The sequence below is a fragment of the Exophiala dermatitidis genome, assembly GCF_000230625.1.
Source record: "Exophiala dermatitidis NIH/UT8656 unplaced genomic scaffold supercont1.4, whole genome shotgun sequence".
NCBI classification, from domain to species: Eukaryota; Fungi; Ascomycota; class Eurotiomycetes; order Chaetothyriales; family Herpotrichiellaceae; genus Exophiala; species Exophiala dermatitidis.
In genome coordinates, this window is record NW_008751649.1 from 788673 (window position 1) to 813937 (window position 25265).

Here is a 25265-nt window from a genome sequence, read left to right on the forward strand (position 1 = left end):
CTCTCTGCTCTCTGCTCTCTGCTCTCTGCTCTCTGCTCTCTGCTCTCTGCTCTCTGCTCTCTGCTCTCTGCTCTCTGCTCTCTGCTCTCTGCTCTTATCTATTTTTCCAGTCTTCTCCTGCACCGGTAAGCTCTGTGTCTTGCTTCTCCGTTTTGTTCTGTATCTCTTTTCCCAATGTGTCTTTCCCTGTATCACTATCCCATTTTTTCTCATGCTTTCTGTGTCTTGCTGCTGTCTCTGTGTCTTCAGCTCCTTTTCGCTCCGCCTACATGGGCCTCGGGAGCTTGCCCATGTCCTGCTCCAATCTCAGTCCTCCTTCGTGACCACGCTTCGAGTCCCATCGTTCGTGTGCCCTCATTGTAGCCCAGCCTTGTGCATCCCTGTTCCTGTTCTAGTTCCTGTTTCTATTCCTACTCCTGTTCCTGTTCCTGTTCTTGTTCCTGTTCCTGTTCCTGTTCCTGTTCCTGTTCTTGTTCCTGTTCCTGTCTGCTACTGCCTTTATTCGTGCTCGTCTTCGTGCTTCGCCTCGTGACTGTGCTCCCTGGTCGTTCCTCTTCCCGTCCGCAAGTCCATCTCCATCTATCTTTCTGTCCGGTCCTATTGCGACTCTCGTGCCCCTACCCTGATTCTTGTTCCAACTTCTTCTCCACTGCTTTTTACTGTTACCACTCTTCTGTCTGTCCTTCCTTACATTCTTTTCTATGTGTCATTTTCTTCTCCCCTTTCTTGCACTATTCCCCTCTCCTATTACATTTCAGTCCTTGACTTGTCGCGGCAACTAACCCTTTATTGTCCTACTCCTCGAGCTTTCCAGTCATCCTGCTGTTCCGTTTCCTCACCAGTTCTTTCATTTCTCTTCCAATCGTCCTCGACCCACTTCTGCCCGCAGAGTTGTCTTGCCTTCATTGTCCATACTTGACGTGCCCTTCCTATCCCATCCAGGTGTCCTGCTGGTGATCCTCCTATTTCAAGTTCTTTTTCGTGTCCTTGCTCATCGTTTAGTTCTTTGCTCCATATCTTGCGCTCGATCTCTCGACTTCTGTGTTGTCCTTTCCCTTTGCTGTTCTCTTTGCCATCACCTTGTCTTTCGGAGTCTTTCCCTCCTCTCGCCTTGTCCCGATATTATCATCTGGCTATTGCTCTGTTTCCTACTCTATCTTTCTGCCTCCCTTTTCTCCCCCTTTTCGGCTCTCTTCCACCGCGATTACTCGTGCTACTTCCTGCCGGTTCTCACGCTCGAAATTCAGGTGAGTTTTTCTTTTCTGTGCTATAGTCTTCCTGTTCTCCCCTGTTCTATTCTCTCCTTGCCTCTTGCCTCTCCATGCCGTCCTCCGTTATCTGTTTTTGTGTTCATCTGCTTTGGGAATGTGTTCCTGCTCTCGTGGCCGCTTTTCGCAGATCTCGTCTTCGTGTCCATTATCTCCTCCCTGGCCCTTCTGACCTGTTCTTTTGTGTTCACGTGTGCTTTCAATCTCAGTGGTGTTCTTCCGTGCCTTTGGGTGTCTCCCGTCCTCATCATCGTGCGCCACTGCTCTGAGCCTGTTTCTCGTGCCCAGTCTCGTGATGTTCACTATTCTTGCCTTACATCTTCTATGCGCATTTTCCCCAGGTTTCGCGCTCTCGTGCTTCTGTGGTCTTCCCACGCCCACAAAGCTCTCGTGTTCGTGGCCAGTGTTTTCTCTTCTGCCCAGTGCTGTTTTGTGCACTGTGTCGCTCTCACTTTCTGCACCCAGTGTTCTCTCCATGCCCAGTGGTGCAGTTTCTAATTGCCTTGTTTTCTCGGTCATTTCTTGTCCATCTGCTTCGTCCAGTGCCGTCGCATATCTCTCTTGTCCAGTTCTCTGTTCAGATCTCTACCTCTCTTGTTTCTTTCTTTCGTGTCCAGTGTTCGTGTTCTCTCTGTTTCCAACCCTTTGACTTTACTTCGTGCCCAGTCTCGCTCTGTTTCAGTTCGTGTCCCGTCTTTCCTCCGCGCAGTGCTCTCACTGTTCAAGCTCCCTCTCCGTCTCTGTGTCTGTCTGCTTTCCAGTGCTCTCTGTTCCAGTGTTTCTCCCTCGTTTCAGTTTCCTCTCTTATGCTCAGCTTCCCCCTCGTGCCCATTGCTATAGTTCTTAGTGACCTTTGCTTTCTGTTTGTCCAGTGTTATTTTGTTCTCCTTGATCTCAGTCCCAGTGTGCTTCTCGTGCCCAGCATTTTCTCTCGTGCTTAGTGCTCTCGCTCTGATCCCGCCTTCTCCATGTCCCAGTGTGTTCTCTGTTTTCCAGTTTTCTGTCTCTTTTCCGGTGTCCTGCCTCTTTCCAGTTTTCTTCCTTGTCCATGCTCTCTTCCTTGTCTAGTCTTCTTGTTCTCGGTGCTGTCGTTCCAGGGTTCTGCTCTTTCCAGTGTTGTTCCTCTTTCCAGTGTTATTCCTCTTTCCAGTGTTGTTCCTCTTTCCAGTGTTGTTCCTCTTTCCAGTGTTGTTCTCCTTTGCCAATGTTCTCTCTCGCGCCCAGTCTTCTCATCTCGTGCCCAATTTCTCCAGTTCTCAGCGTTGTAGTTCCCATATCTGTCCCTTCCCCACTTGATCTTCTCCAGTGTTCCATGTTCTCGTCCAATTTCCAGTGGTCTCTCGTGGGTCCAGTGCTCGCGTGCCCGGTGTTCTCTCCCTTATGCAGTTGTCTTTTCGCTCTTCCAGTGATGTCTCTCTTTTCCAGGGTTGTCTCTCTTTTCCAGTGTTGTCTCTCTTTTCCAGTGTTGTCTCTCTCTCTTCCAGTGTTCTCTTTCGCTCTTGAAGTGTCCTCTTATCTAATGTGCTCGTCTGTTCCCAGCGCTGTAGTTTCCCACACCCTTTTTCATCTCCACTTGATCATCGCCAGAGCGCGTTCTTTCTTGGCCAGTGCCCCTTCGCTTGTCCCACAGTCCTTTCCGCTCTTCCAGTGTCTTCTTTTCCAGTGTTTTCCTTTTCCAATGTTTTCTTTTCCAGTGTTCTTCTTTTCCAATGTTCTTCTTTTGCAGTCTTCTTCGTTTCGGGTGTCCTCTTCTCATGCCCAGTGCCTGTTCGCTTTTTCGCTCTTCCAGTGTTCTTTGCCCTCTTTCAGCTCTGTTTCTCATGTCCATTGTTGTTGATTCTCACTACTGTAGTTCCCAATCGCCTTACTCGCGTTCTCGTGCCCAGTGCTCCCATCTTACGCCAAGTACCCTTGTTTGCAGTGCTCGCGTGCCCAGTGCTGTAGTTTCCCATTGCCATCGTCTCGTGCCAAGTGCTGTAGCTGTAGCTCCCAGTAGCCAATTCTCTTTTCTTGTTCTGTGTGCTTTGTTCTGTTCTGTTTTCTTTCTGTTTGTGTTTTTCCATCACTCTTCTGCCTTGAGCAGAGTTTGGAGGAGAAACCTCAGCCTAATAGTGCTACTGTTGTCTTGGCTTGCCTTGATGCTCATCATTGTTGTGTGCTGTTTCCCTTTTTACTTACTTTTTGATGCTTGTCTCATCGCCCTGATTCAATACTTCTGGTGATGATTGGATTGGTTTACCTGAAAAACCTGGCAAGGGCTAGGTAGTTGAAGAAATGGTGTTGGCGGAATTCTGAACGAGATTTGTGGTTCGATTTTTGACGCAGATACTTTGGTGCGTTCTCGCTACATCAAATATTGACCGTGACCCCGTCAGAACTCTACCTTGATTGTACCAAGGTTATGTCATGATTCTTCATGTGATTCGTGAAGGGGTTTGTATCGGAGTGCCTAAAGAATCACAACACGGACATATTGTGGATGACATTCTTGAACAGATTTAACAGATCATGTTCAATGGCCAGAACTTCTCCCCGCCGACTTCAGAGTTGGGCTGGCTGATACATCTGACCTTGAGTCAGAGATTGTGTTGGGATTGAACAGCTGCCTACAACGTACAGGACAAAATCACAGTTACAGGAACGACAAGATCTCAGATCATCACCATGTGGGCCCTGTGGGAATCTCGGATTCTCGAAGAGGGAAAAAATAGAGAGAACATCAAGACAGAAATCTCAGGACGCATATACCAAGCACTGAACCCCTTTGAATGGCCTATTCGCAGGACACAGACTGGCCAGATTATGGATTCATGCACTAACCAACAAACGAAGTACCTATTCATCAAAGTCTCCATCACCCTCCTCCAATCCACCACCATTCACACCACTCACACCATTACTACTTTGTCCGCCCGCCTCCCTAATTCTAGCCTCTTGCTTCCGATACAAACTCGCCAGAAACTCGTTCGTACTCGCCTCCTCAATCCCTTTATCCTCCCTAACCTTCAAAAACCTCGGGAACCGCATACTCAGTCCGCGGTCTTCATTCACAAGTCCAATGGCCGCCGTATACGTCGGACTAAGCGTGATATCCGCAAACGCCATCTCCCAGACCTCCTGGGGCTCGAACCAGACATCCGGCTCCGGACCAGAGTACTCGATATAAGCCGGTTTACGACCGAGGACATTATCTCCGCCCTGGGCGTATTTTTCCTTGTTGGCCTGGTAGAATTTATCGGTGAATCCCGAGATGCATTTCGTCACGACCTCAAGAGAACCGGTTTCGGGGTTCCGACACGCCAACAAGATGGGGGACCACCATTTCGCTTTTCGGCCTTGGCCGTGCCAGCCTGCCACAGGCACTAAATCGATCGTGTCGGCGGAGGTGGCGTAGTCTTTTTTCACTTTGAGCCATGAGTCGAGTCGTTTGTCGGGCTCGTAGGTGGCGAGAAGGGCTTTTCGGCGCGTAGTAGAAGTTTTGTCTCCATCTGACTTTTTACTACCCTTTTTGCTTGGAGTCACCGGGATAGTTGGATCTGCTTCTTCTGGTTCATTTGCGTCAAGGACAGGATTCTGGGCAGGCAGATTGTCCAGCACTTTGACCATGATGCCCTCGCATTTGATGTCTGTTGCAGATTTGAAAAATTCAAGCACAGTCTCCGAATCGGCCGAGGTCGCGTCGATGCTTTGGACCCAGGTGAAGTGGTGTTCCTTTTCCACAAACATGCTGCGTAATAGCGCGCGGCGTTCGCGAAATGGTCGGTCTAGGAGCTGTTCGCCGTTGAGGTACATTAGGTCAAAAGCAAATAGACACACGTCGATCTGGATAGATCCGATGTCGACGTCCTTTTTGGCGCGGTTGGTGAGGGTCTGGAAGGTCTTGAGTTCACCGGAGTTTCGGTCCACGGCGACTACTTCACCTTCCAGGATGAAGCTCGACACGCCGTCGCCTCGTATTTCGGGTACCAGAGCGACCAGGTCTGGATACTTGTCTGTCATGACTTCCAGGTGGCGAGAGAAGATGGACACTTTGCCCCGCTCGTCACAGTGGACTTGGGCGCGTTGGCCGTCGTATTTGAACTCGCAGCTGAAGTCGCGCCCTTGTAGCTTTGTCAGCATTTCGCTGAGGTCGCGGGTGATGCTGCCCAGCATGGGGCGCAGAGGGATATGTAGTGCCAGGCCGCAGCGGGCGAGTAGTTCGTCAGACACACCGACTTCCAGCAGACCAGGGACAAGGTCGTTGTAGTTCGGACGCCGGGCGAAGCACGTCTTGACGACTTCCTCGGCTTTCGCCCAGACTGTGGCCAACTCGTCTTTTTTAAGGGTGGCCAGGTCGGCGGCGTTTCGAACGGGGAAGTCTGCGCCTGCTGGACGAGATAGTTGGAACGCTCGTGCCAGTGCGATCAGCATGGTCGTCTTGACGGCGCCAATGCGCAAGTGCTGCACCAGTGTCCGGACAATATATCGACTTTCTTCGGGCCCGCGGGCGTCTTGCAGCAGCCGTTCTACAAGCCGCTGTTTCTGCTCCACGCTCCCATGGCCTTTGCTGTTTGCGATCTTGACCAGTGTCTGATATGCCCCCTTGATGGTGAGAGGCTTTGGTTTCCGCAGTGTGAAACTCTGTCTCTTTTTCGCTTCGAACGCCACGTCTCCTGCGTCTCCGTGCTTGTCGTAGAGGTTCTTCAGCCCGGCATTGTCGAGCCCGCACACCTTCTTCAGGGCTTTCGATATTGCTGATCCGCCCAGGCCGAGTTCTAGAGAAATGTATGGTGGCGAGATCGAGTTGGTCGCAAGCCAGACCGCTGGGAGCAGACTGTCTGGGTCGGCTTCGATGAGGGTCCTGAGACAGTTGACCAGCGTGTCGACGATCTTGATTCGACTCTGCGTCGAGTTGACGAGGACAAAGCATCTTGTTAGTAATGCATAAGATGCGTCGCCTCCATCTGCTGACCAGTGTCGTCTCAGCTCAGACACATATTTGCCCGGTTCGAACGTCAGCGGACTTTGGTCAAATGGTATGGTCAATGTGGTTGTATCTTCCTCCGATGCCGTGGATTGGAGACCGAGGACATTCTTCTGCCACACAGTACGGTTCGGTTGTGCCTCCGCGACAGGATCAGGCTCTTCAAGCGCAGCCGCGACAAAGTCTTTCACATCGTCTTCCGCCTTGTGCTTGGTATCCTCAGCACGGCTGGACGGTACATGGCCGTTGGATTCTTGTTCGTCCTCCCGGGCCCATTCTTCTTGTAGTCTTCGAGCCAACTCTTCGTCTGATAGGGCTTTCTCGGAGGTGCTCTGATCGCCTTCAAGGAATGACTGGTCTTTGACTATCGGGTCCCCATTCGGCAAAGCGCTGTTGGCAGTCTTCGTTGTCTGGTCAGTCGGTTTGCGAAAGAAGAAGTCGAGGCTGCGGTGTTGGACCGCGGCGGGCTTCGAGTCGTTCTTCTTCCGCCGCTTCGAAGGGCTGTTCATGATGATATGAGTTGTAGTTACCGACAGCGTCGTCGGCGAGACGACGAAAGGACTACTTGACGACCATTATGTTGTTGTTGACGGGGTGCATGATTGACATAAACAATATATTGGATCGAGTGTCAGCGTCATCGGGTCTTTTTTGGCGGTTGATCGCGTCTCCAATCGCAATGACGCGTTTGAAAGAAAGACACTTCAACTTCATTAAGTCCTCGCCTGAGTCTTCCACCACAAACCGCGGCGACTTTTACTGTTGCAAATCTGCCTCGCACATTGTCTCTGTGCTCATTCTTGGACTTGGGACAGCATGGCCGATCTACAATTGACCCGGACCGGCGATGTTCACATCAGAGTACAAGACTACCTCGACGACCAGATACAGACCGCAGCGGACCTCGAGCAGGTGGATAATCTGCTTGTCAGGGTTCAAGAGCAACAAGACCTATTGAGAAAACAGGTAAGATCTCTAGGACTGCCTGTAGCTTCTAGTCCTGACAGCTGTGGGTTAGCTTCGAAGTGCACGAGAAAGTCTGCGAGATGCCCAATCCCGGGTTGAGGAGCGGTCCAACGACCTGAGGACAAAAGCCGAAGCTTTTCAAGCCCAACAGGCTGATTTCAACCGACGCCTCGAGGCCCTTGCCCTATCGGACGCCAGTGATGAAGCCACCAGCAAGATTGAGGCGCGAATGAGCAAGGTCCGCAACCTCGAAATAGCCCAGGGATATCTTGAACTTGTCCAGCAATTGAACACTCTGCGGAACGAGGCCAGACAAAATCTCTCCGCGCACCCGGAGGTATCTTTGCGTGCCTACCTTCGCCTGCGGAGCCTATGGCAGCATTTGCAAGATGCCCAGCCAGCCGCCGAGGGGGCTGCGCCTCAGTTGTTGTACATGTTTGAACAGGAGTCAAAGGACCTTTATACTCAAATCAAGGCGGTACTCGAGGCCGCTCTTGCAGAGACCCTGGAGCAGATGAAGTGGCCCGGGAAAGAGTTGAATATGTCCAATACCAACGAAAAACAATGGAAGCAGCAGGTTGAACTGCTTTTGCAGCTCCAGGAACCTGATTTGATCGCCTCCTTCGGCGACAAGCTCGCTACTGGCCCTTCTGTCTCCGTCGAACCTGTCGTTCTGCTTCCTTTGGAGGCCATGGTGCAACCTCTTACCGTCCGATTCCGGTATCATTTCTATGGAGAGAGGCCGACGAACCGGTTGGACAAACCGGAGTATTTTCTCACTCACATCCTGGATCTCCTTGATCGACACAGCGCATTTATGTCAGACATGCTTGGACCTATATTGGACGAGCGAGCACGGGCGTCTGAGGCCTTGGAATCCATCTATACTGACGGAGTATCCGCCTTCATTACTGCCTTGCTCCCTGTGGTGATTGAAAAATGCTTGTCTTTTCTTCCGCAAATAGCCCGAGAGCCACAGCTCCTGTCTCATTTCATGCATGAGCTCATGGCGTTTGACACAGCCATTCGAGAATCATGGGGATATATGCCGATCCCCCGAATGTTGACAGAATGGAAAGGGGTAACATGGATCATTTTGGAAAAGCATGGCTATTTCGCTCCATGGCTGGCTGTCGAGAAAGATTTCGCATTGTCTCGCTACAAGAGCATCAGAGACGCACCTGATAGCGGAGACGTTGACTTTGACGCCGATGCCACGCAAACCAAACCCACAAAGGGTGCAATCCGCCTAAACGATCTTCTGGAAACCATCACAAATCGATATCGAGGTCTCTCTTCTTTTAGCCAGAAAATGAAGTTTCTCCTGGACATCCAACTATCGATTTTCGACGACTATCATAACCATCTACACGGTGCCCTTCAAGCCTACCTTGTTGCTTCCCACACCGCCGGACGGCTGCTGCACGGCGGATCCGAAGCCGACGCATTCGGTCTGAAAGGACTGGAGTCGTTGGCCAAGATCTACGGAAGTGCCGAGTTTCTTGAACGCAAGATGTCGGATTGGAGTGACGATGTCTTCTTCTTGGAACTGTGGGATGAACTTCATTACCGAGCCAAAACCAATTCGGGTGCCAATGCCTCCATTGGGACGAACTTGAGAGTAGATGATGTGGCAGCAAAGACATCCAATTCGATCAAAGCGACCGAGTCCTCTGACGCAGACGGAGATGCTGGTGGAAGTGGGCTCTTCGATCAGACGGCTCTTGCGTACCGCCGACTCCGTGAGCGCTGCGAGGAAGAAATCCATCGTGCATTCGAAGTCAACGTGCGTGCGGCTCTCAGGCCGTATGCAAAATATGCACAGTGGTCCTCTTTGATCGGGACACCGTCAGACGCTTTGTCTACGGCACCATCCCCGAGTCTTGATGGGTTCTTCGAGACCACGGCTGTTCTTCTGGGCTATTTGGCCCGAGTCCTCTCCCCTGTGTCGATGCGTCGAATCACCAAGCATTACTGTGCAGCGGTGCAGCGGGAGATATACGACAATGTCCTCATGCATCATACCTTCTCAGCTGCAGGCGCAGCTCAACTCAAGCGAGACCTGGGCGCAATTGAGGAGAGTATTGCAAAGACCGCCAAACTGCCCGGCGTCATTGGCGCTAGTATGAAACGGCTCGAAGAAGCAGTGTTTCTCCTTTCGCTGAATTCGGGCATAAATCCACAGCGGAATTTGGCCGATGGCGAAGAGGATGCTTGGGGCTTCGGGGACGGCGACGCCGAAGGTGAGGAAGTTGTACCAGAACAAGGCACCACTTCAAACCAAAATGATGGTTCTGGTGATGGTGAATCCGGAGAAATGGGTCTCTGGGATGCCGAAAAACTCATCTTCGAGAGTAACGAGGCTGCCAGGAAGGCTCTGTCGGATATGGGCCTCTATCACCTTAGCGAAGGAGATGCCAGAAACATATTGAAGCGCAGAGTGGAACTCAACGGCTGAAAGAAGCTAGACTCGAATATGTTCAAGAAGTCTTCGTATCCCTCATGGAAAGACGGCCGACATTGAGTTGTTGAGGGATTTGGACGAGGGCAGAAAAGAGACCTCTGGCTGCCACTCGTTCAGCCTTGCTAGTCACGTGAACCGGTGACCTAGGTTTCACGTGACTAGCCCCTGACGAGGCTGTGAGTCGTGTTAACTCTCCAGCTCAGTACACTTGCTTACCTTCCACTCAGCCCCTTTGACTGGGACAGCGGTCTGTCAACTCTATGCTCTGTCAATCTATGCTCTCAAGAAGCTACCATACGCCTATTTCTTTATATATACCACAATATTACAAACAAATCCTTGAAGATTTACTTAGCAATATACACTCGAAGGCTAGATGATGCCTTGTCTCTTTTCCCCTTCTGGATCTGCATCTCCTCCAATCCACGCCAGATTTTGTATTGCCGCCAAGCCATACAGCGCGGAAAAATTGGTCGTGATCCAAGGGATTTCCACCGTCCCCGGGATCAAAGTCTCAGTCGACTTGACCACTTCCGTCCGCCACTGGCAGCGAAGGTCATCATGTGAATCATGTCCATAGCCTTCCAAAGTCAAGAATTCCCCCCATGCTCGTCGGGCAAGTTCATGGTCGCCGAGCTGACGAGCCGCATACGCCGTTAATCGAGAATGGCCCTGGCCGAGCTGAGTTGCTCCAAAGGCGACGCCATACCGTTCGATCTGTTGGGAGGGGTCCGCATTGAAGTAGCGACAGTAATCCAGCCAGACACTCCTAAAGCCCCCTTCGTCAGGGAACAGAGAAATCAATTCTGAGCACACTTCCACCAGTCCAAACATTGCCGACAGATGAGAGACCTGGACTTGTCCGACACCATCATCGAACACGGGCTTGATGGTACCTGTAGGAACATGGTACAAAACCGTTCCTGTGACGAAACCATTTTTGAGCTGAGCAATGCCACGGATCGATTGGAGGAGTTTGGATCTAGCAAGGTCAGAACGAGGACCATTTCTTTCCCACTCTATCAGCCACGATGCCGCCAGAGCCGACCAGTCTGTTCCAAGGGAAATGATGGCCGTGTCGGAAGATCGAATGTCTTGAAGGTCCTCTCGCACTTTGCGATAGGGATTGAGCGTCAACAAAGTCTGTTCGCCTTCCAAGGTCTCGCTCAACAGGTCACCTACTCTCTCGTCACCTCCGGAGATGTAGAAATAGAACCTACGGTAAAGAGCGTTGGAGATGCGGAGCTGTTTACAGCTGTCGGACCAATGTTGAACGCCGTGTCGAGTCCCAAGCCCTTTCCATTGACCCGTGTGATAGACGTCGACATCGCCGGTATGTCGAGTCAACGCCGAAGCCATCTTGTAGACATCATAACGTCCTGTGCGTAGGAAATACAACCACAGCCACAAGTCGGGTGACAGTTCGGAGTTGTCCCACGCGTAGCCTCCAACGTCGTACCGCCATGTGTGACGGGTCGTGTCGTAGGTGTGCATGATGTCGCCGTAGTCCCAGAATCCGTACCAGCGCCTTTGCTCGACTTCGGCTTTGTAAAAATCGAATAGGAGGTCCAGGTTGCGGTTCAATGTTGCTTCAAATTCTGTGTCTGGAGTGCCGGGGTCGGGACGGGGTTTCCAATATGTGCCTAGTGCCCCCGTCTCGGCGAGATACGTTCGATCAGCAATGAGAAGCGGAGGGTTGCGCATATCATCCACCATGGATGCTAGGCCATCCCAAGCCAGTGAAGATGTCTCAGTCGCGGATAAGTACAGCTCGTTGGTCCGGGCGACGCCATAGGGAGTATCGTGGCCTTGCTCCCAGTCTTCATACGTGATCTTCAAAGCATCAAGCTGGTCGTCATAAGTTTGCTGGCCTAAGCCGTCGTGGTAGGGGCGCATGTCCATCGCTCGACCTTCTGGGCTGTAGAGCCACAATGTCACTCCGGCTTTGTCTTGTGTTGCGTTTCTGACATCGATTTGAGTCGGAAATCTCTCCCAGAAGTCTCTCATCCCCAGCGTGACGACACCTCGCTGCGCGGTTCCCATGCATACCAGCCCCCCTGCGCGGGTTCCACTGGCACTACGCACCCAGCTGCAGCCTTTCTTCGTTCTTTTCCGGATCTCAAACCCATCAGGGGAGAGTTGAGTGAGTGTGTAGTCATTCCATGCAGGCACCCATCTAAGTCTACTTTCGAACACTGGATCCCCAATCTTGTCGATGTGCTTTCCTGACCGCTGCGCAGAAAGAATATTTTCTCCTGGGTTCATCCTCAGTCCTGACAAGCCTTGAACAGATTCGGCGAATTTTCCTTCTCCAACTCCTGCGAACTGGATGTGGCGGTTGAAAAGTGCTTCACGGCTCATGGACACTTCGAGGCGCAACCCGATCCCTGTGACAAGTGTTTTGTGGGCATCGATGTCGAAGACCAGCGTGTGCACGATCCGCACTGTCGGTGAACCAACGTAGAGGTAGAACCGGAGGATGAATGGTAGTAGTGGTGCGGCCGAGTCGGTGGAGTTGTCTTTGTGGTTGCCGCGCACAGCGACGACTGCTCGGTATGGGCCATTCTGTTCGATGACTATGTTTGAGATTTGGCTGATTAGTGTATGGCTTCGAGCCGTTCCGTTGTCGTGGTTATCGACGACATCACTGTCTGCGCCCTGACCGCGCGAGATGGTCTTGGTCTTTAAGATCAAGTGACCATTGCCAGCAAGATCCCCTTGACCAGGCAGCCAAATCTGTCTAATCACATCAGATCCAGACTTTGAGAACGAGACTCTGGCAACCCCAGTGTCGACTTCAACCGTATCAGACAGATCTAGAATGGAGATTGTCGGACCTTGGGGCGACGAGGATCCAGTCCGGGAGGATGGACCCGAATGAGATGATTCTTTCGCTATTGTTCGAGAAGCGACGATCGTGTATTCGTCGTCAAAAGGTGCATGGGCCGATATTGCGTGAGCCGTCCACTTGATCGACTGATCTGGCCAATATGCGGTAACCCAGCTTTGGAGGGGTATGGACTTTTCGCCATTGTCCAGACAGCGAAAATCAGTATCCTCCGGCGGCAGCTTCCCTCTAGGCCACGGCACTCCAAAGGCCACTCCGTTGACTCTTCGATCACGAGGCTTGCGTAACCATGATAGCTTCACCCTCTGTTGCACGGAATTCATGAAGACGACTTGAGTTGGAAACCCAATCAGTATGCTCTGTTCCCACCCGACAGCGCTGAAGTGTGCCAGAAGCCAAGATACATCGACTAGCCTGGCCAGGATATAGTAGTTCAACTTCGCTCACCTTTTGCCGCGACAATGAGCCGGTCCGGGGGCTTTGGCCGTTGATGAGCAAGACCTGGTGTGAGCCATGTGCGATTGCCGGTAAGGCGTGATTTGTTTCGGAAGTTGCGTTCATTTACTTACGCGTACACCTATCCTTTATGCTTATCTTTTGGATAAATGGGGTTTCTTGAAGGCCTTTTTTTCGACGCCAAATGATCGTAATGGCACCGTACAGTCTCAGGTGGATCTTTCACGGACAAACTAGTCCAGCAGCGCGGGTGAACAAGTACCGAGATGTGCGGCGGGAAGGGTTCCTCAAAGTATACTTATCAAGACCCTTCTCATCACGAAACATGCCCCTATATCGCGTTTCCAGCAGGACCCACTCTGATTGGTCCGGACGAGGCATGCCATCGGAGATGGTCTGCATTCAGTGCGTTTTACCTCTACCAAGCATCAAAGCTTACCTGGTTCTGGGCGAGAGCTTAGAGCAATAGTGAGATGATACATTGCTGATCCAGGCTCGACCATGGCCAGTGGAGACGGCGAGAGGTGTCGAGGTTCGATCACCGCGGAAATACATATAAATGATACTTTTCTGTGCGAGACGGCAATGGCAAGTAACAACCTGTGAGTCCAGTGTTTCCAGTCTTGAGAACTTGGCCTGCTTTCTCTGACTACAAAAATGGGCCACCAAGACCCCCTTCCAACCGTGGAAGACAAAGGCGTCTTCGAAGTCAACACAGAACAATTCGGCTCGCCGCATGCTTCCACTGGCCAACCCAGCAAGCTGGGAGATCTTGCAGAGCCTGAACAGCAAGATATTGGCACGTTCTCCTCACTGTTCAAAGTTTCCAAGCATGACCCGGACGCCATTGCCACGGTCAGGAGTGTCTTTGATGACCCAGACCTGGCACCCTACTACCAACCACGGCCGGACTATGAAAACATCCACCGCTTCGACCCCGATGCTCGCTGGACGTACCGTGAGGAACGAATTGCGCGACGAAAGGCCGACTTGAAGATTTTGTCTTGGATTCTGGTCATGTTCTTCGCCCTGAACATTGACCGCGGAAACTTGTCGCTGGCGGTCTCGTCGACATTACTCAAGGATATCCACATCAATACCAACGACTATAACAATGCCCAGAACATGTACCGGGTTGGATTTCTGATTGCGGAAATTCCCTCGCAACTTATTGGCAAGAAACTCGGTGTGGACCGGTGGCTTCCTGTGCAAATCATCTGCTGGTCGCTGGCCTCGGGCGGGCAATTCTTCATGCACAACCGGGCGGGATTCTATGCATGCCGCTTCTTCATTGGCCTGTTCATGGGCGGCTTCATCCCAGACAGCATCTTGTATCTGTCGTACTACTTCACCCGGCGAGAGATGCCGTTTCGACTCGCGCTGTTCTGGTTCACCGATTCCATGTCCGGCGTGATCGCGGCGTTCATTGCCTATGGCGTGCTGCACATGGACGGTGTGGCCGGGCGAGAAGCATGGCGGTGGCTGTTTATGATCGAAGCCATCATCAGTATGGTCATTGGCTTCCTGAGTTTCGTGTTCTTGGTCTCTGGCCCCACGCAGACCAAAAGCCGTTTGTTTCCCAATGGCTGGTTTACCGAGCGCGACGAGACCATCATCGTCAACAAAGTCCTGCGCGACGACCCGTCCAAAGGTGACATGCACAACCGACAGGCCATCACGGCGCGCATGCTGTGGAAGAGTCTGTGCGACTATGACTTGTGGCCGGTCTATGTGATCGGGATGCTGTTCGAGATCCCGGGCGCCCCTCCAAAGGCGTACCTGACCCTGGCCCTCAAGCATCTGGGATTCAACGCGTTCCACATCACCTTGTTGACCATACCCGTCACCGTCTTCGCCGCCCTCAACATGCTGTGGGTGACCGCCCTGACCGAGCGTGTTCGCCAGATTGCCATCATCGGCCTTTTGTGTCAAGTCTGGATTTTGCCCTGCTTGATCGTCGACTATGTCGCCGTTGACAAGATCTCCCACTGGGCCCAGTATGCGGTGTCTTTTATTCTGCTAGGCTATCCTTCCGTCCACGCCGCCCAGGCCGGTTGGTGCAGTCGTATGAGCGGTTCCGTCCGCACCCGTGCCGTCAGTGCCGCTCTGTATAATATCACCATTCAACTCTCTGGGATTGCATCGTCAAACATTTATCGGAAAGATGACTCGCCCAACTATCGCCGTGGAAACAGGCAGTTGATTGCCATCTGCGTGGCCACCATTGTTGCGTACGCCCTGGCCAAAGTTTACTATATGTGGAGGAACAAGCAGAAGCGGACCCGCTGGAATGCCATGACAAAGGAGGAACAACAGCATTACTTGGCCACCACGAAGGATGAAGGGAGTAAAAGATTGGATTTCTTATTTGAACATTGAAGAAGGTACAGCGAAGCGCAACACTAACGTACATGAATGCCACAGTGGAGAAGGCGGGAATGAAAATAGGAGGAGCGAAAGAAAGACAACAACTCGAATGTATATTTTGAGCTTTATAGACCAGGAGTTGTGCTTTGAGAAAAAAGCATCGACCGGCGTGGACCATTTCCATTCAGTTTCAGTCAGACCAATATTGATCTTTTACGGTTTCCTTGGTGAATTATCTTTTAGATTTCTCTGGTAGATTCCGTAGATTGTCAATGTCCAAGTCGAACCGATCAGGGACGACCATGCCAGCATCTAAATGATGCTTGATGAACCGCAACGACACGCCATCGCGGTAGAGCCACGGATCGCCCGTCTCGCGCTGCCACTGTTCCAGCCGGGCCCGGAACTCCAGGAGAAGAGTACAGTAGGACTCGTCAGAGACCAGATTGTGAATTTCATCAGGGTCGGTTTCAAGATCGTATAGTTCTTCTGGGGGACGGAAAAAGTAGTCTTTGGCCAATCTTTTGCCGATGGTGATGTTTCGAGACGAGCCGGCCGGCCCTGAGTTGCGGATGCCTTCCCATGTCAAAGAGCCGTACAGGTCCGCCGAAAAGGGGAAATCGAGTCGCCACGCCACGTTTCGGTGGTACTTGTAGCGTCGGGTCCGGAGGAATCGGGTGGGCCAGTAGTTTGTGACTTCGTGGAAGGTGTGTGAGCCGAACACGTGGTGTGGCCAGCCGGAGGATGAGGGGAGGATGTTTGTTTCTGTCAGAATGGGTAGGATGGAGCGCCCGGTTAGAGAGTGGGATGGGAAGTTGGGAAGTGGGTTGGCGGTGGTTAGGGGACTGATGGGGATGTTGGCCCAGTCTAGAAGTGTGGGTAGGATGTCGATGTAGGATATCATGTTTGGGTTGATGATTCCTTTGTCATTGCTGGTGGTGCTGGTATTGGCGGTGTTGGTGTTGGTGTTGCTGATGGTGGTCTCACCAGGTTTTTGACTTTGGTCAGGTCGCCGAACAATAAAAGGAAGATTCACACCGGCATCATAAAGCGTAGTTTTTGAATTCAGAAACGGCGGCCCATTATCACTCAAAAACACGACCAGCGTGTCTTTCTCTCGGCCGGCCAGCCGTAGCTTTTCCAAAATCAACCCCACTCCCTGATCCAACCGGCTAATCGACTCAAAGTACTCCGCGAACTCGAGGCGGGACTCGTCAATGTCGTTGATGTAAGATGGGATATTGATTTCAGAGCGGTCATAACGCACTGAGCGGACTCTAGGGTTTGTTGCTTGTTCGGCATTGCCGAACCCTGATCGCGTCATGTCACGATGCGGATCGATGTAGCCTACTGTTAGAAAAAAGGGCTTTTGCGTCTTGTTCGCCTGATCGAAAAACTTCTCGGCTTCATCTGCCACCCATGCCACGTCGCGTGAGGAGCTTTCTTGACATACTGTCCATGGGTAAGATGATTTTGGACCCACGTGTATCTTGCCGATGAGGCCGGTTAGGTACCCTGCGGCGTTGAACAGCGCGGGAACAGTTTGGATGTGGTCGAAGATGACGAAGTGATGCGCTTTACCGGCGAGTCCGTATTGGCCGCTTTGATGGGTGTGGAGGCCTGTATAGATGACTGAGCGGCTGTTGCTGCATGAGGCGGTGCTGGTGAAGGCGTGGGTGAATAACACTCCTTGCGAGGCTAATTCGTCGATGTTAGGTGTGTTGATTGAGGATTCGCCGTAACAGCCTAGGTTGCGGCCCAGATCGTCTGCGATCAGGAGGAGGATGTTTTTGTGTGAGGCTGAAGCCTGAGGGGGTGTGGTGGATGCCATGATAGAGTATGGTTGGACCTTGCCGCTTGCAGGGGATGCGGATGGTATCTGAGAACCGTGATCAGGTTGTCGCTGTCGTTGACCTCAGGAAAGCCGCGGCTCGATCTCTGTTGGATCTTATTATCCTCTCAGATGATATCTATCCTGGCTTTAAAATGTCTGCCACTGGCAGCGCGTTTCGCTCCATGGCGTGATTGACCCAGAATGCGTGCCCTGTGTTGCATTACCGCAATGTAGTAGTAATTTAGCATGTTGCAAGGCTCCATGGGTCAATGCCCCGTCTTGAACCCACTGATTTCTTCGGAGTAGATATGACCGATCCCATGAAGATAAGCGACCCACCTACAGTCCGGTCTCGCCGCGGAGACACATTGTAGCAGGTTGTCTTGCTCCGAAGCCGTACCGGCCGGCCGTCCGCATTGGACTCCCTCTGTATTGACCTTTGACTGCTTTGGCAGCCATTCTTCTTGTGTACCAGCGAAGGTATGGCATGTTTGCCGTTTCATCGATTTGCCGAGGCATACTGGGGCAATCTTCCTCGTCAGACCTGCTCTGCTGGCTGATTTATCGTTGTGGATGAGTATGATGCGTGGACAGCGATTGGAGTTGTTCATTTTGTACAGCGGCTCTTCAGATAATGGCAATCCCACCACTGGCAACGGTGTCCTGACATTGGATGGCCTAACAGCTCGTACGAGGAAGGACCTTTGAGAAGCCCTGAGGAATCTTGGAGTCGAACTATAAACGTCGACCTCGCCAAGACCAGGAGGCGTCTCCCGAAGGGACTGGCAATGGCGGTGAGCGCTCAGAATGTGACAAACCTGGCCTAAGCCGTTGCTGCTCTGTGGTGAAAAGACACACTTTAGGAGGAATGAAGACTGGGACCGTAAATGTTTGAGAAGAAGAGTTACTATGTCAATGATTGTACAAATAAAATCCAGAAGATTGACAAATTGGCGACACCGGCCCCGTCCCCACTCTCAGTTCGCGACATTGATCAGCATCGACTTCACGCTGAGATACTCTTCAATACCCTGGCGGCCGCCTTCTCTGCCATAACCGCTCTCCTTGACACCACCGAATGGGCTCTCACATGCACTTAGCAGCCCAAGATTGACACCAACCATACCGACCTCCAAAGCTTCCGTTACTCGCCATGCTCTTGGGATATTCTCCGTGATGATGAAGCTTCCCAAACCCACATCGCAATCGTTGGCCATTTCGAGAACCTCTTCCTCGGTGTCGAACTCATACAGACCGACGACCGGAGCGAATGTTTCTTCACGGGTGGTGATCATTTCTCGGTTCATGTGCTTGATGATGGTCGGCTGGAGGAAATATCCCTTGTAGTCGGTCAAGGGGCCTCCTCCGAGGACGACTTGGCCACCATGTTTCTTTGCATCTGTTGTCCCGTCAGTATTTGCTTCCACAACGAAAAGCCCGTGTACGAGTAAGACAGGAACGTACCATTGATATGATTCATAGCCTTCTCGACGGCACGTTCGTGCGTCAAGGGCCCCACAAATACCCCATCCTCGGTACCAGGGCCGACTTTAAGTGTCTTAATTCTTGCCGTCAAGGCCTCGGCGAATTTATCGTAGATTCCCTTCTGCACGAATATGCGGTTTGCCGTCACACAAGTCTGGCCCGAGTTACGGAACTTGGCCATAATGCATGCCTCCACTGCTGTTTCGAGTTTGGCGTCGTCAAACACGATGAACGGACTGTTCCCTCCCAGCTCGAGAGAGAGCTTTTTGAGCGTGCCGGCACATTGACTTGCGAGAAGTTTACCAACTCGAGTGCTTCCGGTGAAACTCAGTTTTCGAACCAATTTGTTCTTGCAAAGGGCCTCTCCGACCTCAGCCACCTTGTCCAGAGTGGTGATGACGTTGATCGAGCCCTTGGGGAAGCCGGCCTCTCGCGCGAGGATAACCTGCGCAAGCGCGCTCAATGGTGTCTCGCCTGCTGGCTTCCAGACCGTTGTGCAGCCGGCAGCGAGCGCTGCTCCCACTTTCCGTGTGATCATGGCAATGGGAAAATTCCAGGGGCTCAGGCAAGCCGCGACACCGACCGGTTGCTTGAATGTCAGGATACGTTGGTTGAGGTTTGATGATGGTACGACTTCGCCGTGGACCCGTTCTGCTTCGCCGGCGAACCATTCGAGGAAGGATGCTGCGTATGTTACTTCTCCTTTTGCTTCGGCCAGAGTTTTGCCATTCTCGAGCGTCAGGATCAGTGCGAGGTCGTCGGCGTTTTCGAGACAGAGGTCGCTCCATTTGCGCAGCCATCGTGCCCGTTGTCGGGCGGTGGTTTTTTTGTAGGTTTTGAATGCGGCGTATGCTGCCTCGACGGCCTTATTGGTGTCTTCGGCCCCCATTTCTGGTAGTGTTGCGATTTTGTTCAGGGTGGCTGGGTCGTAGACATCGAATGTCTTCCCGGACGCCGCGTCCACCCATTCCTCGTTGATGTACCCTTTTTGCTGGAACAGGTCCTTGCGTTTGAGGTCGTTTAATGTTTTGGGAGCCATGGCTGGCGATTTACCGAAGAATGATCGGGGTATGGTCGACTCAGTTTCTTGCTGTGGCTTTTCCAGATCACGCAGAAGACGGACCTCGTTCAATAGTAACAGGAGAAGCGAAGCTCCGTCCTGGTAGAAGAAAATCAAGTCCTTATACCCCAACCCTCATCGAGCTGTAACTCGAGCATTGTGGACGAGACGGACATCCACTCCCCCACATTGCAATTGTTGGAGGGGAGGACCCTGCTCTGATGCGGGGGATATCGACGTTGACACGGCCGAGGCAAGCGAGACAATTCCGAGAATATGTCGGAGGATGATGTGGAGAGGTTGCCCTACGAGAGGAGCTCAATTGGCCGAGTTCGCCTTTCGAGACGGAAACGACGAATAGTGAAGCAACGTTGGATGCCCATCTCTCGGAATCTCATCTTGAGCTGCGACCAGGTTCCCGATACCGGATAACGGCATAAGCAAGATGGAGCATTGATGCCAGGAGATTGGAGCATCGACATGGAGTGATCCTACCACGTTCAACCCAGAGATTCGGGAATGGAAGGCAACCCTTCTCCAAGACATTGTCGGACCGCCAGCGACCAGCCTCGCCAGGGTCTTGCCAGGCGACTTACCCGCTAGATTTCCATGTATGTGTATTTACCTCAAGCGATAACATTGCCAGAATGAAGCCGCTAATCACGGTGCGCGTCTATCAAGGGGTCAATTAGCAGCAAATTTGAACGTCCCTTGGCTACCGTGACCAGTATTTAGTCAAGTCTAGGCCTGAGCGTGGCTGAAGCTGTTATTTGGTGCCGCCGCGCCACATTCAGGGATCATAGCAGTCACATCAGGAGTCTTGACCTTGGGCGCAAAGCAGCGCGATTGAGACTGTAGGAGATTTGCAGCAGGCCGGGCGGGAGTTTGTTCGGTTCTCAATCATGCAGCCGACAATAATAATAATATGGTTGGTCAGCCGCCGAGGCAGCCTGGCAGCTTGGAATGTCCCATTGTCACATCGAGATGGCGCCGGCATTGTCGCTAACCTGGCGGTCTCAGCGGTTCCTCAAGGGGGTTTTAAACTATAATAAGCTGATTCCGGGGCTGAACGCACCCACGTGGAGATTGCTTGACGTCTAATCTGGCCAGTTCTTCCAGGTTGTTGATGATGTTGACATTTTGTCCTTTTCAGCTGAAAGCGCCGAGTTATCGAATTTTTGCAGTTGCGACCAAAATCCGGTTGGGATTCCAATAGTTCACTCCTCATTCTCATTCAAAGGTACGGTATGTTTGCCTGGAAACCTTTTGATGGCAGATTGGCCCTGCACACTTCCAAAATCAGCCCAAGGCGGACGGGAACTTCCATAAATTGATGCCATGGCTACGCCGAGAACCCCAAGAACATATCTCGCTAACCTGGCGTCTGGGCGTGAACCAAGGTGTCGACCTTCACGCCTCTGGCTGGCATCTTGCTCTACCCTTCGCTGCCATCAGGAGCAGCCTTTATTAGCACTAGAGAGTAAGCCACAGCTGAACAGCCAGCCCGTGTTTCCCTTTGCTCAGTGCGGCCACCTATCAGCCAAAAGAGCCTAGACCGGACCAGAGCAGAGCATGTTTATGGTTCGTCTAGATATGTCTAGCTCGATGTGGAGACGAACAGTAGGTGCCCCTGGGACCATTGGCTTGGAAAGACAAGGCTTGCTTGCGATTGACCTGGTTGCCCTGATTCCCTACCACTGACCAAGTGCCCACGCCACGGCTGAGATGAGAGACATGTCTTTTTGGCCCCCCGAATCCAATTGATGTGGTGTGGTGGTTCTATGTCTGGGCCTGCTATATTAAGCATCTCCAAGACCTTGTTATCTCAGCTGTGTAAGTTAGGTGGGTTTGGCACTCGTCAATCCTGTTATATTTGCGGTGTATCTCAAAAGGGGGAACGGCTTAGGGCTTCGCTCTCCGTTTCTATATCTGAATCCGCCGCGGAAGCAATTCGTCGTCTGCGGCTCTTCATTTCCAATTCCTTAATACTTGCCACTCCGCCCAACGTTCTCGCCCTGGAGAATGGGACTCCAGGTTGGTATCGTCGGTGCCGGTGTTGCCGGGTTGAGTGCAGCTATCGCTTTGAGGAGGATTGGGCACGATGTTGAGGTCTTCGAACGATCTCAGTTTAAGAATGAGAACGGTGCCGCCGTCTCCCTAACTCCCAATGGGGGCCGCATACTGGAGGACTGGGGGTTCGACGCCGTCAAGGCAGGCGGAATTGAGAACAAGCAGGTGAGTTTCCAAACTACCTCTCCTAGTCTCCTGATAGAGGAGTCTTCGTCTTCCTTTGGACCAGTAAAGTGTTGGGGTAATGGCTGACAGCGATCAGGCCCGTCGCCCAAAGGGAGACACTCTCGAACCAATGGCTCCTACGATCGACTTTGGAAATGTGGAGCAGCTGTACGGCAACAAATGGCACTTCTACCACCGTGTCGACATGCACCGACATCTCAGAGAAATGGCCGTGGCAGCCGGAGCCACAATCAGACTCGGCAAGCAGGTCATGGATGTGGATCCTGAGAACGGGATGATAGACCTGAGGGATGGTTCACAGGTCCAAAAAGACCTAGTCGTCGTTGCAGACGGGCAGCATGTCAGTCATTTCCGCCCAATATTCCTTTTTGTTACTGTACCTCCTGACATTCGACTCTAGGACCGAATCAATGCGAAGATCACGGGCAAACAAGTGCCCATGCAGAGGAGTGGCCAAACAGCATATCGATGTCTGATACCCATGAAGGACATCCTGGCAGATGAAGAAACCAGATCCTTGTTTGAGAACCAGCCGCCGGGCTTTTGGGCCCCTGCCCTGCCAGCAAAGGGCGTCATGGTCGTGTCTTACCCATGCAGAAACAACGAAGTCCTGAACGTGGTCGCAGTACACCGGAGGCTCGGTCAGCATGCCACGAGCGACGACGATGTGTTTATTGATGATTGGAACTTCCCTGCCACCCATGACGACTTGGAGAAGGTTCTCGATGGGTTTCATCCCAGCGTCAAAAAGCTCCTATTGAAATCGCCCGAGGTGAAGGTCTACACGCAAATGAAACGTGAGCCCTTGAGCAAAATGACCAAAGGCAAGGCTGTCTTGATCGGCGATGCGTGTCACCCCATGCTCCTGACGCACGCCCAGGGCGTCTCTTCCTCGATCGAGGACGCTGCGGCCTTGGAGGTCTTTCTCGCCGATGTTCCGGGCTCTGACAGCGTTGAATCAGCTCCGTCAGAAAAATTACTCTATCGGCTTGAACAGTTCGAAAAGTTCCGTCTACCCAGAGTCTGCGCAACCCAGATCATGACTGACCCCGTCGTCCCGGGACCACAAGCTGCGGCGAACTATGCCAAGCAGGAATCAGAAATTCGGAAGCACTATTCGGGTCCTCTGCCGCCGACTGGCTCGATGCCTCATAGCCCACCTATCTGCCAGTTCTTCTTTGGGTACGACGTGAGGAAGGAAGCTATGACGTTCCTTCTCACTGAAACGCTTGCTTCAACAGAGAGGGCTGCTGACGTTGTGCAGAAGTCCGCCCGGGTGTCTCCTGAGGTTGTCTTGCCCGTAACTACCAGGACGGTAGCTGCGGATTCTACCGCCATTGCTGAGATCCCAGTCTCTCAAAAAGCCATTGACATGCCAGCGACCGATCTTCCAAAAACCGGCCAAAAATTGGCCTCGGCGCCTCTACCTCCAATCGAGGAGCAAGTCGAGGTCGAAGCTGACCAGACGAAGATGGTCGCCGATGCGGCCGTATCTCCAACCCAGGTACCGGTGGAGGAGGGGATCACAGAATTATCTATGCCCACCCAGGACAGAGTCAACACACTGGAGCAAAGACTACACCATCTCGAACGTAAATTGGCAGAGATGGAAGCCAAGATTGAAAAATTCAGCGTCCATGTCTCGACCGTCGAGGTTCACCCCACACCGCCACAGACACCGCCCGCTGCCCATGACACGCCTCCGGTGTTAATATCGATATGATCGGGGGACAACGAACACCTGGACCATCATCGACTGACTTATCTTATCGCGCGAAGGGAGCAGAACTATGACAGCAGAAAGATTCACACCCAGTCTCCCAGTCATTCTGAATCGAATTTTCGTTTGTCTTCCCTACAACCTCTACCTGAAGGGGTCGAACTGCTTGGTACTATGGATCTGGAGTACTTATGCCGTTTGGAGAAAAGAACTGGTGGACTAAGGTGTCGTTGCTCCTAATCTGGTGTTTGACGGGAGTTGGAGTTTTATGTTCGAGCTACCGTACCATCTAAGCAATAATATCTCGGTTTGCACGATTCTATCTGTCTTCTATCTAAGAGCCACTTTAGACGCGTGGGGCGGTGATTCTCCAGTACCCTTCCACTGCGTGCCTTCAAGTTCCGTTCGTAACTGCATTTCCCTGGCGTCGTCCGTCTACAGTCATCTGTTGGTGCATCAAAGCCGCTGTCATGTTCTGATACAGAGATCTGAAATGCGTGGAGGCTCTGGCTTCCTGTATGTGGTTCCACATTGTTCAAGCCGTTGGTCTCAGTTTCCATTCAGCAAGTCCCAAATGAAAGAGTACCTCCCGTTGGGACAAGCAGTAAAGCCAAGCGTATCACGATAATCTTTTCAGTCAAACAGTCGCTCTCTTCGACGCGGCAAATACACTCAATCACTTTCCCTTTTCAAGCTCTCTGTAGTGGGCATGACACGATCCGCCTTCGCATCTTGGTCCACGACCAGATGAGCATCACTTTCAGTAGAATTTACCACTGAAGGTGAAGACCCGAACTTCACAGTTCAGATAGCCGGCACCTAAACCAAAATTCAGCACTGTACCTTAGGTAGCTAGTCACCCCCAGTGATTGATTATTGGATACCTCTCTCCGGATCATCCCCCCTCCAATCTTCCGTCAAATAGTGAAGAAAAGGCACCATGGGTGACCAAGACGATATGTAATTCTGGATGCTTGAATAGCCAGGTTCTCATCTTTGCCGCCCTTTTCTCCACTGAGGCTTTGTCGGCGGCATACTTGCCCACCTACCCGATAAGAACAAAACCCATGAGCAAAAATGAGCAAAGCTACGCTGCCTCCGAGCACAAAACAAAACTCACTTTCGATGTCCATCCATCTTCAACTAGACTTAGGTCGAACCTAGACAAGGGAAAAGCAGGATCACGATCCGCCAGAAGCTCGGGGAGCTGCTGCTCTTCCAAGTCCGCACGAGCGTGGCCAATGTCGCGTTGATGGGCATTCGCCTCCTGGCCCAAGGGGTGGGCGATGAACTTGACACCTTCGCGATTGATGGCAGGTGCAAAGGCGAATGCAGCGCTCTGAACAGCCCGACGGAGAGGGGAGCAGATGACGGCCGATATGCGTTCGTGGTCCGGGAAGTTGTCTCTGAGCTCACGGCATTGGGCTTTACCCTTATCGGTCAAGCGGGCAACGTGAATCCAGTTACGGTGCTGTACGTGATATCAGAGTAGTAGGAGATGGGTAGTCGCTAAGGTATCTTACCTCGAGCTTGTGTTCCCCCTCTCCGTGGCGGACGAGGTAGATAGTGGGAGTCATC

General features: G+C 52.2%; 8 protein-coding genes across 10 annotated transcripts; 3 read left to right on the forward strand and 5 right to left on the reverse strand.

Moving 5' to 3' along the window:
* Positions 1–2438: 2438 nt before the first annotated feature.
* On the reverse strand, positions 2439–6874 carry HMPREF1120_04608 (DNA ligase 1). The gene has a single exon (XM_009158741.1). It carries the CDS (start codon positions 6738–6740, stop codon positions 4104–4106), a length of 2637 nt encoding a protein of 878 aa, XP_009156989.1. The 5' UTR covers positions 6741–6874; the 3' UTR covers positions 2439–4103.
* Positions 6875–6936: 62 nt separating this feature from the next.
* On the forward strand, positions 6937–10954 carry HMPREF1120_04609. Of its 2 annotated transcripts, XM_009158743.1 has the most exons (3): positions 6937–7197; positions 7250–9837; positions 9889–10954. In XM_009158743.1, the coding sequence occupies exons 1-2, from the start codon at positions 7048–7050 to the stop codon at positions 9653–9655; spliced, it is 2556 nt and encodes an 851-aa protein (XP_009156991.1). In that variant the 5' UTR covers positions 6937–7047; the 3' UTR covers positions 9656–9837; positions 9889–10954. The 2 variants fall into 2 exon arrangements, with proteins under 2 accessions (XP_009156991.1, XP_009156990.1); XM_009158742.1 differs by having other exon boundaries at positions 7250–10954.
* HMPREF1120_04610 (uncharacterized protein) lies at positions 9913–13242 on the reverse strand. Its single transcript, XM_009158744.1, has one exon. The coding sequence runs from the start codon at positions 12830–12832 to the stop codon at positions 10034–10036; it is 2799 nt and encodes a 932-aa protein (XP_009156992.1). The 5' UTR covers positions 12833–13242; the 3' UTR covers positions 9913–10033.
* Positions 13243–13544: 302 nt separating this feature from the next.
* HMPREF1120_04611 (retrograde regulation protein 2) lies at positions 13545–15344 on the forward strand (the record flags this gene model as incomplete). Its single annotated transcript, XM_009158745.1, has 1 exon — positions 13545–15344. The coding sequence occupies exon 1, from the start codon at positions 13623–13625 to the stop codon at positions 15342–15344; it is 1722 nt and encodes a 573-aa protein (XP_009156993.1). The 5' UTR covers positions 13545–13622.
* A 220-nt stretch (positions 15345–15564) lies between these two features.
* On the reverse strand, positions 15565–17163 carry HMPREF1120_04612 (N-sulfoglucosamine sulfohydrolase; the record flags this gene model as incomplete). Its single annotated transcript, XM_009158746.1, has 1 exon — positions 15565–17163. The coding sequence occupies one exon, from the start codon at positions 17161–17163 to the stop codon at positions 15565–15567; it is 1599 nt and encodes a 532-aa protein (XP_009156994.1).
* Positions 17164–18143: 980 nt separating this feature from the next.
* On the reverse strand, positions 18144–19690 carry HMPREF1120_04613 (succinate-semialdehyde dehydrogenase (NADP+); the record flags this gene model as incomplete). The annotated part of the gene is made up of 2 exons (XM_009158747.1): positions 18144–18565; positions 18631–19690. 2 exons carry the CDS (start codon positions 19688–19690, stop codon positions 18144–18146), a joined length of 1482 nt encoding a protein of 493 aa, XP_009156995.1.
* A 408-nt stretch (positions 19691–20098) lies between these two features.
* Positions 20099–24002, forward strand: HMPREF1120_04614. Of its 2 annotated transcripts, XM_009158749.1 has the most exons (5): positions 20099–20322; positions 20393–21191; positions 21252–21946; positions 22044–22307; positions 22368–24002. In XM_009158749.1, the coding sequence occupies exons 3-5, from the start codon at positions 21734–21736 to the stop codon at positions 23688–23690; spliced, it is 1800 nt and encodes a 599-aa protein (XP_009156997.1). In that variant the 5' UTR covers positions 20099–20322; positions 20393–21191; positions 21252–21733; the 3' UTR covers positions 23691–24002. The 2 variants fall into 2 exon arrangements, with proteins under 2 accessions (XP_009156997.1, XP_009156996.1); XM_009158748.1 differs by having other exon boundaries at positions 20393–21946.
* A 580-nt stretch (positions 24003–24582) lies between these two features.
* Positions 24583–25264, reverse strand: HMPREF1120_04615 (uncharacterized protein; the record flags this gene model as incomplete). Its single annotated transcript, XM_009158750.1, has 3 exons — positions 24583–24732; positions 24808–25158; positions 25211–25264. The coding sequence occupies 3 exons, from the start codon at positions 25262–25264 to the stop codon at positions 24583–24585; spliced, it is 555 nt and encodes a 184-aa protein (XP_009156998.1).
* Between the last annotated feature and the right edge of the window lies 1 nt (position 25265).